General features: G+C 45.1%; 1 protein-coding gene across 7 annotated transcripts in view; it reads left to right on the forward strand.

Annotated features, from left to right (window-relative positions):
• Positions 1–15,819, forward strand: part of Gcnt4 (glucosaminyl (N-acetyl) transferase 4) — a 28,001-nt gene extending 12,182 nt beyond the window's left edge. For all 7 annotated transcript variants that reach the window (XM_076927226.1, XM_076927225.1, XM_076927221.1 and 4 more), the window contains one exon: positions 11,113–15,819. In XM_076927226.1, the coding sequence (XP_076783341.1) occupies positions 11,114–12,520 (1,407 nt within the window). In that variant the 5' untranslated portion in view covers position 11,113 and the 3' untranslated portion in view covers positions 12,521–15,819. The remainder of the gene's footprint in view (positions 1–11,112) is intronic.
• Positions 15,820–17,186: the final 1,367 nt, after the last annotated feature.

The raw sequence follows: 17,186 nt of genomic DNA on the forward strand, positions 1-17,186 counted from the left end.
TCATTGTTCCTAACCTCAGTGAGGAGGACAGAAGGTGAGGAAAGAAAGAAACTCAGGGCGAAGGTCTGGGTTTTGACCAGCCCCTCTTCTTCAGTCTTTTGTGCCAGGCAGGCATAGCATGGCATGCAGGCTGCCATCCAACTGACATTTGAGGGCATAGGTATTTGGGGAATCCTTTCTAAAAAAATATTTAGAGAAAAACTCAACATTTTACTTCATAAGGGTCTCAAGTGTTAAGAACTGGAAATTTCACTGGCTTCGTGGTCTCTGGCATCTTAGCTCCTGCTAGAGTTCTTGGCATCGAGGTGACCTTGCTGGCTGGGTGGTAAGCAGCTTCTTCTGCTCCTTACCTTGAGACATAAGAGGAAACCAAGAGTCAAGCTGACCGCCCAGATTGCTGTAACTGCAGAACAGCAGCTGATTTCTGTGCACCTTTGTTACGCTGCTATGACCCAGATTTCGCATGACCTTGAGGGACCACTCGGTCTGGTCAAAGCGTCTTGATAGGAGTCACATATTTCCCATGTAATCTTACACACCTTGTAACTCTCCCTAGACCCAAAAGACTCTGAAAAAGGCACTGCAGGCAGAATAGATCTAAAGAATCAGTGTGGAGAGTGACTTTCATGTCCTGTGTTTCCATTGAGGCCTCTGTTCTTGCTGTTTTGCAGGTAGAGTAACTATTTTTAAAAGATAACAGTCAGACCCTTCATATACTCATTCTGAAGCAAACTACTGAGCAAGAAACCTGTCAGTAGTAACACACCCTGGCCTCAAATAGAGCCTAGTTAACCATGCTGAGACAGTGTCACTGGACATATGAGCTTTGTGACAGGGTTCTGCAAAGACCCTGGCTGGGGATGTTTTCTGTGTTCACATGGCTGTAAAAACCTCAGGATGGCTTTGCTGGTTCTGTGCTCCTTTGGAGTGACATTTCCAAACTGAGATCAATACAGAGCCACCACAGAGAGTCACCCCTAAAAGATTGGGCACTGAGAGGAGAGGTCTGTAGCTTCTGCTAGCTACACAGAACATCTGGCACTGGCACTGCCACATGGGGCACTGGTGCTGCTGGGCCTCTGCTGGTGAGGGGTTAAGTGTACTCCCAGGCACCTTTGGGTGAGATTCTTTGGCACACATTCTTTCAAAAGAAATGAGGAACCACCTCTAAACATTAACTACAGCAACGATCTTCCTGTCTCTCACAATCGGGGAAGGTCTGGGTCTTCATAACTCTGAAGCCCCCAGGGAGAATTCCAAGCCTTCAGTTGAAGATTACTGTCAACAAAAACAATGTTGCCAAAAGAGTAAAGAATGAATAATGATTTAGAATGTTAAGTACAGGGGAAAATAAAAACGAACAAAGAATTGGCTCTGGGTTTCCCCAGGAAACCATTCTTCTTATGGCGGTCCTAAAACCTGACATTTGCAGACCACCCTCTTTCTCCTATAGGTCTTTCACAGGCGTTGTGTCATGGGGTCGTCACGATAGCATTGTAGGACAGAAAGACTATTATCCTGCTTAATACTTGGGGCATAAAGACTTGCCCGTGATTAATACCATGCTGGTCTCTTGGGGAAGCTTTAGATAGCAGACCCAGACTTGAATGTGGGTCTTTTGGCGTTGTACGGCCAAACAACTGCAGTGTACCAGGAATGAATGTGCTTGGTGCTGGAGATGGAAGAGTAACCCATCCAGGACCTCGTGTTCCTATCTGAAGACGGATTATAAACCAGCACAAATGGGCTGTGGCAATGGCTGGGAGCCATTAACCCCTGGGAGCAGGGGTTAGAGGACAGGAGTGTGGGTAGGCTGGAGAGAGCTGAAAAGGGTAATCAGAGAGAACACAAGGAAATGGAATCTTTGTTTTCTACAGCTTGAGAACCCTAGCAGGCCAGGGTCTAGGGAAAAGTAGCTCACATTGAGGAGCAACCAGAACACAGATCCTGAGGCCAAGAAGAGACTGGAGTTCTCTAGAAGGCTTCAGAAGACCGGAGTCACCCAGAGCTCATGAGAGCGTGGAAGGACAAGTCGTGCTTGCACAAAAAAGGCTGCTGATTCGTTCTCATGGAAGGGTTTGGCCAATAGGGAGCAGGTGTGGAGGGCCGTGGCTTATTTACTCCTAAGGAATGGACTAGAAAAAAACAAGGGAACTGTGTGGGAGACTGTTTCTCATGCAGCCGAAGTTGATGTGGCTTGGATTGGAGTGGCCCCGACAGAGCGGGAAATGGGGTATGGCTCAGAAATTCATTTTGGGTATGGACCCATATTCCTACAGTATAGGGTTAGTATGCCTTCCCAGTATGAAACCTCTCCACCACCTAGAGATTAATAAAGACTCTTTAATATAAGCACACATCTGTCTCTGGCTAATGCACAGAAAGGAGCCAGCCCTGAACAGAAACCGCCGTCACCTTATACAGTTACATGGTCCAGGTTAGTCTTGGAGCAATTAAACATGTTTCACGGGGACAGAAATCTGAAAGTTTGGGGTTTTTTGGATGAATGGAGAGATTTAAAATGTAAAATATTGTTCCACCAACAACAGACCAGGGATGTTTTTCCCACACGGCTGTTAGCCAAGGCAGAATTAGCTTTTCCTGATAAGAAAACCAGGGGTGTTCCATTAACTAAATTCTACTTTGTGTAACTTAGTATTTCTTAAGCAGGCTTAGTACATCCTTGTAACATCATTCATGACTCTGGGTGCCTTCAGATCACTGAGAGACTGGAAGGGCGGGGCTGAGCTGTGGATGATGATAAATGGGCCATAGTTGAAATTCCTGGCGCTTCTATATATTACAAACTAAAGTACATTACATATTTCCTGTGACTCATTTTCTCATCTTGAAAAACAGGAATAATGATTTTCTGAATAGTATAAGTAAGAAAAGGCAAATTAGCCAGGCGGTGGTGGCACACGCCTTTAATCCCAGCACTTGGGAGGCAGAGGCAGGCAGATTTTTGAGTTCGAGGCTAGCCTGGTCTACAGAGTGAGTTCCAGGACAGCCAGGACTACACAGAGAAACCCTGTCTCGAAAAACCAAAAAGAAAAAAAAAAAAGAAAAGAAAAGGCAAATAATACTGACATTCTAGACCAATAAGAAGGGACAAAGGTGTCTCCAGGGATTCCAACATATTGTTTTAAAAAAACAAAATCCCAACTGTTCCATTTTACCCATGCAGACTCAGGAGTCAGACGCTGGGGTGAAAACCTTCTAGAGAGAGATAGAGAAAGCGCCTAACTGACCTTCCTGCTTCACCGACATCACAGAAGGAAAAGGCTCCTTCTCCACGCTGTCTTAAATACCCTTCAACTCAAAGACCCTCCTTCTCTTTCCTAGGTTTTCTTATGTTCACTGCCTGTCAGATGGTTAAGCAGCCATCTGCCTCTTGACCCATCTTTGACTTTATTTAGCTCTTGTTTACAGAAAGCTCTTGAGTTAAAGGTGTGCGCTAGGGCTGAACCATACCACAACAATATTTTCCCAGTTCACAGACTTGGGGTTCACAATATGACCAAATATCGTGCAATACTGACAACATGGAGAATTTTGTTGACTTTGGTCAAAACTATCTTAGTAGCGAGGAATAGGGACCCAGGTTGTGCTGGATGCCACCATGAAGAACCCTTATAAGGGACTGGGGATCCTACCCACTATTGAGTCCCTTGATGGACAACAATTGGCTGGATGTATATCTCTAAAATCTGAATGTGTCCTTCCTAAAGTCATGTTGAAACTTAACTGCCAATGTGATAGAATTAAGAGGTATAGGAGGCTAGTAACGCCTTAGGGCAGTGTCACACAAAATTAGTGACCTTGTAAGAGGTGTGGGGAAGCTGTTCACAACTCCCACATGTGCGCCCTTCTGACTCTGCCATGGGAGAGCACAACAGTAAAGTGTCATCACTAGATGTGAGTCTGAACTTTGATCATGGCTTCCCAGCTTTCAGGACCATGAGAAACATTCTGTTATCGATAAACTCCCCATTTTATGGTATTTTGTCATAGCAACAGGAGCAGACTAAGACACATATGTAATGGAGAAAATGTGTTCCCAACATTCCCAGGACTGACGTGAAGCTCTGGCTTCTTTCAGGGAGGGCTGTGAACCTAGTCACCATTAAACCCCTTTCGGGTTTAAGACTCTACATTTAGTTCTTTGGGGATTGTAGGTGTAACTAAGTGTTGGTGGAAAGTGTGGGGAAGAAATCTCACAGGGGGGTGGGGGGAGGGAGTCCGGCAGCCGGTCCCGCGGTGGTCTGGCATCAGGGTCCCGGGCGGGCTTCCCACGCCGCCAGCGGAGGATCCCACATTGATACAACCTCAGCGGGCTGGTGGTGGATGGCTCAAGTTTCCAAAGGCTGGGAACCTGGCAGTGGCAGATCAGGCGACACGTGGAGTCCGGTTTTCCAAAGCTTTATTGTTCATGACATGGTAAATGGATATAAGTGGCACGCGCTTCCCCCGCCAAAGGCCAGGGGAGTCTCATTTTATAGGGAAGGAAAAAGGGGAGGGAATAACTTAATTAGCTACGCCCCTGGCCTTTTGATAATTCATTAATATTTAAATCTCTGGAGGTAGAGACTTGTTAATCACGCCCTCTACCTGTGTCCTACGTGACTGAAGGTAACAGGTTAAATGGAGTTACCTCATCCAAGGCCCAACAGGAAAGGACCTAGAAGAAGGAACTCTTTTATTTAAATAGTGGTGGTGTTCTGTTGGGAAGCATGTTTGCCGCTGTCAGTGAGCCTTTAACATTTTACAGAGTCGGGTGAGACTGGGACTGGTCACATAGAATGTTGTGTAGGACAGAGCCTGCACAGTGAGGCTGCCGTTAAGAGGCGGGCATGAAGGACATGCTGTCCATGGAAGGTCTTGCTAAGGTATGGAGCACCGCAGTGCGAGCTCTGTTTTTCACTACCAGCTTCTCTGACTTTTTGAGTTTGGTTGTTTTGTTGTTTGTTTGTTTTATGAATGAGAATGAAAACCCCTTGTCTTTTCCTTGTAAAGACTGTAATTACTTGCCTCTCCAGGGCTGGCTGTCTTCACATTGCATTATCAGCCTGGCCATGAGGCTCTTGTATTTCATATAGGTGCTGTGTTTACCTGCTTCACACTGTGACAGCTATTTGCCTCGACAATATTCCTTCTAGACTAGAACAAAGAGTGAAAGTCCATGGAGAACCTTGTCTGCTGACTCTTTAGACTCTTTAGCACAGCTCTTGTGGTACTGTGGAGGCGTTACGGAACTACACCAGAGCTGAGTCACCCTCCCACCTAATGGTCCCAGGCCAGAATGTTTCTGTGTTTGCACATGAGCAAGCCTTCATGGAGAATCCGTGGTCTCACTGAGGCTGGGTTCTGTGGTAGCAAAATAGCTTCTACAGCTACTGGCCATCAGGGTCCCTCTGTCTAGGAGGAGATTTGGGTTTTTATTCATTTTTGTTTCTCTTTTTAGTATATTCATCTTTATATTCCTGTCCTTATGTGATAAATAATGACTCTCCTTTGTAAGGCTTTAGAAAAATATTCTGACATTCCCAAGTTAATAAGCTTTTCATATCCTATTTTTCAAGTTGACACATAATAAAACAAGGGTGGGTGCCTTGAGGGAATGCTCTCTGCCTCAAGGGAACATCCAGAAAGTTTTCTAAAATATTTAGGAATTCTCAGCCCCAACTGCATAGCGACAAGCTGTGAGCCAGGCATCACTGGTGACTGGATCCCTAAAATTAGCTTGTTCCTCCTCCTCTGAAGGATCCTACTGCTGAATATTGGTTTATCTCTCAGTCAGCCCATTGATTGACCTGGGCCTGGGGCCTTGGAGGGAAATGTGACAAATCACCTAGGACCCCATAGGTTAATTCTCCAATGCAGATTCTTTCTCAGACTGGTATGGTTTGTCATGAGTGGAATTCATTTGTCTCTGTTTCAATACAGTTATGTAAGACTTCTAATGGGAGCATCAGTCAAGACCTAAACCATTATGGGAAATATGGAGAATTTTTCTTCGTATAGCCAAGCAATGGGGTTACACAGGAGGCTGTACAGTAGGAGGTCTGAGAGCAAGACTTTCTGGCGCCAAGCTCCAGCATTTTTCACATCAGAACCTTGAACAGTTTAAGGTTTTTGCAGATTTTCTTTTTAAATTGAGACCCTGGTAAAAATGAATTTAAAGTTGGAAAGACTTGGAGTAAGAAGAAAGCTCATTACTCATGAGGATCAGGCATCCCTGCTCACCTGCCAGGACTTGAACACACTAAAGGAAAAATACCCAGGGAGGTGCTGGTAGGGCCCCATGAAGCTTCGGGCTCACCATCATGGAGAAGTCTCCCTAAGGAGAGATTTCTGCCCTTGCTCTTGGGTAAGAGTTTATTTGTCTCATGTACCACAGTCTCTTCTCTCATAAGAGACATCGGCAGTTACCAACTCATTAGTCTATTGAAGGGACTGAGTTGGAACAGCGTTCTGAGTAAGTCCATGTCCACAACAGTGCTATTAAGTTAGCACAGAGTTCGGGATGGAGGCTGTCAGGCACTGATTGTAAAATACTGGATTTGTACTGAGGCTTGAGGGGTAGAGTGGGAAGATGGGCAGTGGAGCTGGACGCAGTAGAGCTGGGCCTAGCTTACCTGAGGTCCTGGGCTGCATCTCCAGTGCTAGAAAACAAAGGCAATAAACAAGTCTGGGCTTAAAGAAGTGCTTGCCATCCGTCCTCAGAACATTGCTACCTCCTATCTTGATCAGAAGAGGGCTAGGACAGCCATGTTCTTAACATTGTCTACATAAAACCTAGCTTTAAACCTTACAGATTCTCTATTTAAAAGCTAGTTTGGAGTAAGATGGCTCCGTGGTTAAGAGCAAATACTGCCCTTGCAGAGAACCTGAGTTCAGTTCCCAGAACCCACCATCAGGCTGCTCACAACTTCTTGTAACTCCAGCTCCAAGAGATGCGGGCCCTCTTCTGGCCTCTGTGGGCACTTGGCATTCCTGTGTACATAACCCTATTCATATATATATATATATATATATATATATATATATATATATATATATATATATACAAAGTAGAAGTCAATCTTTTAAGATAGATAAACTCAGTGAATCCTGTATAATTAGTGCACTGAAAAAGTTTCAGGATGTGTTAAGCAAGCTAGCCATGGGTAAGAAAGGGCCTTATAAGTAAGGGAAGGTTTCATAAATCTTTTATTGTAACTAAATTTTTCATGAACTCCATAATCAGCTATGTGACCTCATATGCAGCATACAATTTAAGATGCCGGGCACTAGGTGGGGGGGGAGAGAGACTGGCTTTCTGAATCCCATATTGAATAAAACACTGACCTTCAGAGAGGTCACCTAGACACAGCTACTGAGTGTTCTTCCAGGGTCCTCAAGCCCAGCTCTGTGGCATCCTAAAGCCCACCACTTCCATCTCTTTCTCTCCAGTGTCTGGCAAGCTCTGTAAGTTCCCAGAGTGCACTATACAGGTGAAATTCTTTTTTTTTTTTCTTTTTTGAGATTTTATCTTTATTTTATGTGTATGGGTGTTTTTCCTACATGTAGGTCTGTGCATCACATGTGTGCAGTGCCCTCTGAGGCCCAAAGAGGACATTGGATCCTCTGGACATGGAGTAACAGAGAGTTGTAAGCTTCCAAATGGGTGGTAGGAATCTACCTGCACCCTCCGGAAGAGCGGCTAGTGCTCTTCACCAGTGAGCCATCCCATCAGCCTTCAGCTGAAACTCAATTTTATTAATTAATTTATGAATTAATTAATTAATGAAAATTAATTAATTAATTTCATTAATTAATGAAAATTAATTTCATTAATTTTCTCCCCAGTCTTCGTACTTTTATTCCTGATTTACAGGTCCCCTTTCTTCTCTGGAAAAAGGGGCACCCTCTTGCTCTGATGGCCCTGGACTTAAAAGATGGTTGTACAGCTGCTGGCGACTGCTGCCGTTGGCCCTGCGTGCGGGTATCGGCACTCAGTCGCTGTGGATCTTGGCATTCATTGTTGCTGTCTCGGAGCTCTAGGATGCCTGGGAGACCTGGGAAGAGCGTGGATAGGGAAGTGCTTGTGTCTTCCTTGTTGGGGCTTTAGTGAGGAATGGTCTTTGCTTGAATCGTTATAGACCTTATTTGTGTGAGCTATAGCTGTCAAACCTTGCCTTAACTATCTTCTTCCGGCGTGATTGTCATAGCTAGGAACCTGTGTCTGTGTGGTCTAGACTCCCCAAAGCAACTTCGCAGTCCACCCAGGTGAGAGGGGAGATCCCCTTCTTCTATTGGAAGCCATTGATAATGTAACTGTTATATACTCCCAGACAGCAGACTGCTTGCCTGCCCATAAGCCTAGAGAGAAAAGTAGCCACTGGCGTGTTTACAGGAGGAGATAGGCTGGACTCCTAGGAACAGTGTGGCCAGCTTGAGGTCCAGCTTAGCCTAGCCTACCCTTCTGACCTGTGTGGGGCCTCAGGGTTCTTTTACATCCTCTGTGCCTGAGGTGGCAGGAATTTCCTCAGGTCTACAGTGCAGGCGACAGGAAGATAGAAGGGGCTATAATTTGTAGGTGTTGTCCTGGCCACCTTCACCCATGAAGCTTGTGGTTCTTTGGGCCATGCTGGTCTCTGCAGAACCCAGTGTATAGGTACAAGGGTGCCATGTAAGGCTGGAGATTTTAGTCTGGGACCTCCTGAGGGAGCTTCCCCTCTGTAATACCCAGGATACAGAACTGATTTCTCAGCGTGGCCAGCAGCTTGGAAGGAGGCCAACACCCCTGTTTAGTAATTGGCAGGAACTCACTAAAACCAGAGGGCATGCCACCTGCCTCCTTTCCGTTGTTTTTTTTTTTTTTTTTTTATTCCACTTTTGCAACCCCCTTCCTTGTTCTTTGTGAATTTTATACAATGTGCTTTGATTGTATTCACCTTCTGCCCCCCTTTCCTGGCCACCCAACTTTGCCTTTCCCAACACTGGGATGCTTTTAGCTAAAGGGCTGTGCTGGGGATAGGTCGGGTGTCTTTATTGTGACTTGGGACAGGATACTCCTACTGGAAGGTACTTCTTTCAAATCAAAGGCCGCCCCCAGCCAGACAATCTTTCCTCCTAAAAGATCCTTGGGAGCAGGATAGATGTTCGGGGTCAGGCCTGGGCTGTCCCAGCACCTCCCCTTTGTCTTTTGAAACTCACCTTTGTCCCTCCCCAGAATAAGCCAGAGCAGGGAGTCACAGCCTGTTCCAGAGGGCTTCTCCCAGCGCCTCCCCTACTCTAGTGCAGTCCTCTGGGACTGGCCTGTTTGGAGCAGCTAGTCCTGACTTCCTAACAGCTCAGACTCTCCAAGCCCAGGGCTGGGGACCCGTGAAGGGAAGGGATGGCATGCTGAGGCCCTGGCAAGGGGCAGAGCTGGCCCTTATCTCTTTATGTGAATGTGAAATTAGGTTAACCATGGCCCAAGGACTCCAGGAACCTTGTGTTGGTCTTCTTAAATGTCTTCCCACTAAAACAGGGACAGATAACTGATGTCCGTTAAGATCCCTGACCTATAAAGTGTGCTTGAAGTGGACTTCTCATCCCTTGTTTTATCTCAGTGCCTCTGTACATGAATGCTCAGGCGTCTAAGCCTGTGGCATGGCGCCCTTGGCCTGTGCTGCCAAATCTTATTCCCTGAGACCACATCTCAGCCGACCCTAACATCTCAGCCGACCCTAACATCTCAGCCGACCCTAACATCTCAGCCGACCCTCATATCTCAGCCGACCCTCACATCTCAGCCGACCCTCACATCTCAGCCGACCCTCACATCTCAGCCGACCCTCACATCTCAGCCGACCCTCACATCTCAGCCTACCCTCTGTAGTTGCCTGGTGTGCTTTTCTCAGCTCACCACCATCTTCTCCGTCCTCACCCAAGCATCAGGATTTGCAGTTCCACGTTTATGTTGCTGACATTTTTTCTGCAGCCATTGCCTCTCACCCAAGCTTGAGTGGTGGCCTTTCTGGTTCCCTGGTGGACGTTTCCAGGTGAGGATCCTCAAGGCCCTCAGCTCAGTGTGGGCAGACCTGGGCCGCTCCATGTGACCTGCCTTCTCCACCCCGCTGCCAGGTCCACACCCCACCTTTGTTGAATGGCAGCCCCAGTTCAGGGGTCTTGGTACACTGTTGGGTCTTTGCTTTTGCTCTGTCAAACCCAGAGTGAGTCTTGGCCACTGAGGCTCAAGGCCAAGGTTTCTTGTTTCAAGCTGTGGAACACTGACTTTTCCACAGGCAAGGCCACACACTGTAAGCCCAAGGACGTTTTTATAACTCTACTCTTAATGAGTGCTGGACAGACTTCAGGCCTCCACCGGAGAAGCATCTGAAGCCAAAGTTAGATGATTTGGGGGACCTCAAGTGCATTTCTGAGGACATCTTGGTCACCTAGTTCTCTTCTGCCCAAACCACAGTCACTGTCCCTCACATACACTAAGACTAATGCAGACTGCAAGTGACACATTGTGTAGCCAGCCTTCTGCACCTGTGGGTTACTTGTCTGCAAATTCAGCAAAACTCTCATTTGAAAAACCTGAAAAACAAACTTCTGGGAAGTTCCTAGAAACAAAACTTGAATTTTCCCCGCCTCGGGTGCTATAATAAATCCATGCAGACAAGTATTGTGTGAGTAGTACAGTAGTATTATAAATTACCCAGAAACAGAAGGGGAAGATAGGACATGATATAAAGGTTATATGCAAATATTAAGCCATTTTATGTCAGGAACGCAGGCATCTGTGGATCTTGGTCATCTCCTGGAGGTCCTGGGACCAGCCCTCAACCATACTAGGAAACAACTGTGATTGTTATTATTATCTCCTATGTTTTATAACCAACATCTCTCAAAGTGAGCTACCATTACTTAACACTGACTATCGCAAGGTGCCACGGCTTACTCTGTTTTTATTTCAGCATTTCAGTATTTGTTCAAGGACTTCGCTTCCTATATCTTTGCATTCAGCACTCTGTGGGGTGTGCAGTAGGTGCTGCCCAGTAAAACTTTGGATAATCTGAATTGATTTTTCTCTTTGTATCAGATAATTAACAGTTACTATCCCTGTCTCCTCTGCAGAATGAAGATATTCAGATATTGCTTTAAACACACTCTCCAGCAGAAACTCTTCATCCTCCTCTTAACCCTATGGCTGTTCTCCTTGTTAAAGCTTCTAAATGTGGACAGACTCCTCTTCCCTCAGAGAGACATTTACCTGGTCGAATACTCCCTAAGTACCTCCCCATTTGTAAGGAACAGGTTTCCTGAGACAGAGGATGCAGCCAGGGATGAAGTTAACTGCTCAGGGGTCTACGAGCACGAGCCTTTGGAAATCGGCAAGAGTCTGGAAATCAGAAGGCGGAAAATCATCGACTTGGAGGACAGTGATGTCGTGGCGATGACAAGTGACTGTGACGTCTATCAGACCCTAAGACAGTACCACGAGAAGCTGGTTTCTAGAGAGGAGGAGGACTTCCCCATAGCCTACTCCCTGGTCGTCCACAAAGACGCCATCATGGTTGAGCGGCTAATCCGTGCTATTTACAACCGGCACAACCTTTACTGTATCCATTACGACCTGAAGTCACCAGACTCGTTCAAAGCTGCCATGAACAACCTAGCTAAGTGCTTCTCCAACATCTTCATCGCTTCCAAATTAGAGGCTGTGGAGTACGCTCACATTTCCCGGCTCCAAGCTGACTGGAATTGCTTATCAGATCTTCTCAAGTCTTCCGTTCAGTGGAAGTATGTCATCAACCTATGTGGGCAAGACTTTCCCCTAAAGTCAAATTTTGAATTAGTGACAGAGCTGAAAAAACTCCAAGGAAGGAATATGTTAGAGACAGTGAGGCCTCCCAGCAGTAAGATGGAGAGGTTCACCTATCACCATGAGCTCAGACAGGTGCCTTATGAATATATGAAGCTGCCGATAAAGACAAACATCTCCAAGGGGGCACCCCCTCATAACATTGAGGTCTTTGTAGGCAGTGCCTATTTTGTTTTAAGTCAAGCATTTGTTAAATATATTTTCAACAGCTCCCTCGTTGAAGACTTTTTTGCCTGGTCTAAAGATACATACTCTCCTGATGAACACTTTTGGGCCACCTTAATCAGGATACCAGGAATCCCAGGAGGAGTTTCCAGGTCATCCCAGGACGTGTCTGACCTGCAGAGTAAGACCCGCCTGGTCAAATGGAGTTACTACGAAGGTCTTTTTTACCCCAACTGCACTGGCTCTCACCTTCGAAGTGTGTGCATTTATGGAGCTGCAGAATTACGGTGGCTCATCAAGGAAGGGCACTGGTTTGCTAATAAGTTTGATTCTAAAGTAGACCCTGTCTTGATTAAATGTCTGGCAGAAAAGCTTGAAGAACAACAGAGAAAGTTGATTGCTTTCTCTTCAGAGAAGTTCATTACAAAGGGAAACCCCAAAGCCACACATCTTAAGATGACTAGGGGCCTGAGGGTATCTGTTACAAAGAGTTAAGTGAGAGAGAATTGTGCACACATGCTTTGCCCAACAGCATCTGAATTTAATAGTTTCCAAGGTTGAAACTTCTACAGATTTCCATGCCTGGACTTCCAGCCCACAGTTGGCTGGTGTTTAAGTGCCGGATTCACTTGTCGTCTTGCTGAATCAGAGATGCTAAATGCTCCGTGATATCACATTTATTGAACACCTAACAGTGCACCAGGCACTTTATCAGAATACATGAAGGAGTTAAATCTAAGTTGCAATGACTTGTGCCCTTGGGAGACAGCGTTTATCTTCCTAACGTGGTAACTGTCTGTTTCTTACTTCTGTGCTACCGAAGGCGACTTTGGAGTGTGTGTTAATCACACGAGCCACTCCCTCTGAAAAGCATGGGAGTCTGAAGCCAGCCCTCCCCTTTTCTCAGTTCAGCCACTGAGACAGACGTTTCTGTTAGAGTATCAGGAGGAGAGATTCCACTACCTCAGAGAAGCTCAAAGAATTGTCCGATCGTCTGCTTGCCAAAGTATAATTTACCTTTCGGTGCCTCACTTCTCTGATTCAGGGCAGAAGGAGTGCTGGTGGTGTGGTGTTTGTAGGGTTTGATTGATTGAGAAGTAGAGGGGGCAGCTGGGGGTGGACTGGGAAGAGGAACGCCCAGCTCTATTCAGCTTTGCATTTGTTATACAGTAGTGTCATGAATGGCTTTTTTTTTTTTTTTTTTTTTTTTTTTTTAAGATTGTAATGATCTGAATTCATTTTACACTAGGTGGGGGCACAAAGCAATCCTCTTTAATAAAGTTGACAATTAGCTTCACTTAGAACATTTTAATAATGCACATTTTTTTTTTAAAAAAAAAAAGTATTTGTCTTACAAATTGTTCTGCCATCCAAATATACAACAGCTTGGAAAACAACATTTAGAAAACAGAAGCCAATGTGTAAAGAGACAGACTAAAACAACTACAACAGTACAGGTTTGATACGGCTCAGATTTTACAGCTTTCTTACTGCATCATCTATGTCAGCACAACAGTTTCTCAACTGAGCACCAAAGGGAATATTATTACCCTTATTTTACAAATGTTCACACGTAGAATCATTTTACATACACACAGAGATGGGGGAGGGGCCGAGGCAGACTGGGACCGGATGTATTGTGTATTGTGCTGCCAGAGCCCTGAGAACAGGCTGCAGCCTTATACTGTCTCTGGGATGAGACACAGGTGGAACTCAGGTAAAAATTCCTTGTGTTTTGACATGAGCCCCAATAACTACTTAATTATGTAGTCATCGAGGCCAAAATCAGATTAGTTGAAAGACTGAAGTACGTAAATACCATTTTACGTTTGTGTGCTCTGCGTGTGCCATGCACTTAGCGTATTTAATGGTTCATAGCACTAACTGTCCTGTGGCTCCGTTCTTTAACTCACTTGCACCTCTTTCAATACCCTTTGGATGCTTTGGTTACCAAGTCTAGAGATGATAAGTTATAGAGGGACCGCAGGGTAGCTCAGCAGTTAGGAACGTGTGCTGCTCTTACAGAAGACCCAAGTTCCGTTCCCAGCGCCCACACCAGGTGGCTCCCAGCTGCCTGTAACTCCAGCTGTAGGGAATCCAGTGCCACCTTCCAGCCTCCAATGGTACCTACACCCATCTGTGTACACACACATACACATGTGTACATGCATGCACGTTCATGCTCGAATGTTCACACACACACACACACACACACACACATACACACACACAGAGGCTTTGCACATGCGCACCTGCCCACAGATGTATTACAGGTTTGGGGAGTTGTTTACAGAGAAGCTGCCCAGGTCTGTCAGTGGGTGAGTCCTAAAGAAACCATCATATTGGTCTCCATGGGCTTCCGTTCTCTCTGCACCAAGCATGTGGTGGTTTCCTCGGAAACTTTTTATGAGATTCAAGGGAAATGTCACATGAAGGGGAAACAAATTTTGAACTATAAGTTTGGTGAGAGTATAAGATAAACACAGTTCCCAAGTCCATTGTGAGGCTTAAAGACAAGCCTTTGAAGCCCAACAGGAGGCCGCAGTCACAGGAAACTCTGCCATCAGATTCCAGTGTGAGAAAAAACCCTGTCAGGGCATTTGGAGTTTCTTCTACAGCCAACAGTGTATTCACATGCTAGTTGAACGGGTTAGATGAGGACTGAGGATTAGAGGAACTTTGATTACCATGCAGGGTCAAACTCACAAGGTCTTTTTTTTTTTTTAATGTCTTTATGACTTTGGTCATCAAATAAACTGTGGGGCTATATGCAGGTAGCATCTGCCTTGTCCTCTGCCTTTCTGCAGAGAAAGGACCTTGTCTCTGTCTGTTAGGAACTGTCTCAAGTTGCCGCATGCTGCCCTGCTGTTTTCAAGTGGACGATCGGCAGAACAAGTGGTATTGCCTTCCTTTCCCCATGGACATGTTTCTCTGGACTTCGAAATGTGAGCTGCTTGTATTTCAGGGAGCTCTCCAAAGCACTGGCTCTGGCCTTGGGGATCCTGCAGGGTCCTGCTAGTCTTTAGAATTCATTCTGGCAAAAACCATTTGCTATGAGCCCTCCCTCAGTCTCAGAATGTACAACACTGTTTAATAACTGTTCTTTGGGTAGTATTTATTGCATTTAGACTCTATAATTTACTTAAGATGAGAGTTTACAAATTATATGTAAATGTTAGAAGAAAAAATGAAAGCTGTGGGCAATCTACTGTACCGTAGACACCATGTGTATCGAAAAGCCAGTATTGTTATTTTTTTGTCTTTCTTATTTTAAATTTTAACAAATCTCATTGAACGGTAAAGATTTTAGGGCTAGAAAAATGCCTTAGCAGTTAAGAGTACTGGTTACTCTTCCAGAGTATCCAAGTTCAATTCCCAAAATCCTCATGGCAACTCACAACCATCTGTAACTCCAGTTCAAGGAGAGCTGATGTCCTCTTCTGGTCTCTGCAGGCACAGGCACACACTCGGTAAACGGACATACACGCAGGCAAAACACTCATACACGTAGAATAAGTTGAAAGGTGAAGCTTCCTCTTGGCCTCCAGAATGTGAATGTATACGGGCTTAAGTGCATAATATGAAGTGGATTATTAAGTGTACACATTGTTTTTGTCGATGGTATAATGTCTTGGGTTTTCCTTGTCACTCTCTACAGCTCCTTTATTGTGTTTTCCTTGTCCCTTACTGTTTTAGTAACAAATTTCCCATGTATGAGTTTTAAATAGTGGTTTATTGTTTAAATTATGTTCATTCTTCAGCGTTGCAAAATAAAATGTTCTCCTCAAATGAAACAGCTTGGACTTTGTCTCTGGATGTGCTGGCCTCCCCTGAAGTTCTTGTTTGTAGAAGTGGCCTAGTGATCAGAGTCCATTTCACTGGAATGCTCTCTCTCAGAGTATAGAACGGGAATGGGGCTCAAGATTCTTGCTTTGATGAAGTCGCAGAATCTCTGGGACTGGCCTGTCACCAGTCTTCACCTTGACCTCTCTTCCAAGACTAATTATCTAGGTTTCTAAGATTATCTTGTATGCCTGATAACCTTCTGGAAATTCCCAAGAGGAATTTTTATCTACTTTTTATCCCTTTAATCCTTGGAAAATGTTATTTTCTCTCTTGGAAGAGTTCTTTGTTGAAAGGTCATGCTGAAATAGGGCTGGGCACCTGCTGGTAACTGCCAGACTTTGATGATAGGAAAATACCTTTCCTAATGCTATAGTAGAAACACACCTACCTTATCTGCATATATAGATATGTGTATATATGTATATCCTGTACATAGATCAGGAACCTTTTCAACAAGTAAGATCATTTCAGGAATCATCAACATAATAGAAATTAGCATTTTCTGCCCCTAAGGGTGTGTCCAGCTCTTGCCAAATTGAGCCATGACAGCCATCAGAACTCCAGGAAACCTTGGGTGTGTTTGGTCTTGGGTGGGTACAGGATCATATGTCAGCTCTAAACTAGCAGTGGTGATGCCCATCTGTATTCTCAGCACTCAGAAGGTAGAGGTGGGAGGATTGCAAGTTTCTGTGGCCAGCCTGGCCACTGGATGGTGAGACCTTATCTCAAATACACAACGAAAAAGCACTATTAGATTGGACCCCTATGGAAAGCTCCATACATTTTTGTTCTCTTTGCTGCCCATAAATCCACATCCACTTAGCAAATTATAGTTTCCTGACCCCAGCTAAGAGGAAAGCCTGGCACAAGCAAATAGAAGATAACTGGGTTAGAAGATATCTAACATGGTTAGAAGATATCTTATGTTCTACATAATACCTTGATCTTTTCTTCAGAGATGTGACCAAAGAGGCGGCCCAGGTTAGCACTTGGGAACCTCAGAAATGCCACTCTGCCAACCTTAGCCCTGCAGAATTCCCACCAGCAAAGATGCCTTTCTGAGAGAGCCTCAGAGTGAATGGTGCAGAAAAGAAGCTGGGGCGGAGACCTGAGTAAACCTGTGCTGTTGCCATAGCAACTCTGTGTGTGTGTGAGTAACTTAAACACCTTATGACCATAGTTCTAACATGCTAGTGAAATCACTAGTTCTCTGAAAGCTCTTCTAATCTGACACTTGCACGTAATAAGCCCTCTGATGTCCCTTCCCACTGCCCATATATTGACAGAACTTTGCCACATGGCTTTATGGTCTTTA

The sequence above is a fragment of the Arvicanthis niloticus genome, chromosome 29, assembly GCF_011762505.2.
Source record: "Arvicanthis niloticus isolate mArvNil1 chromosome 29, mArvNil1.pat.X, whole genome shotgun sequence".
Taxonomy (NCBI): domain Eukaryota; kingdom Metazoa; phylum Chordata; class Mammalia; order Rodentia; family Muridae; genus Arvicanthis; species Arvicanthis niloticus.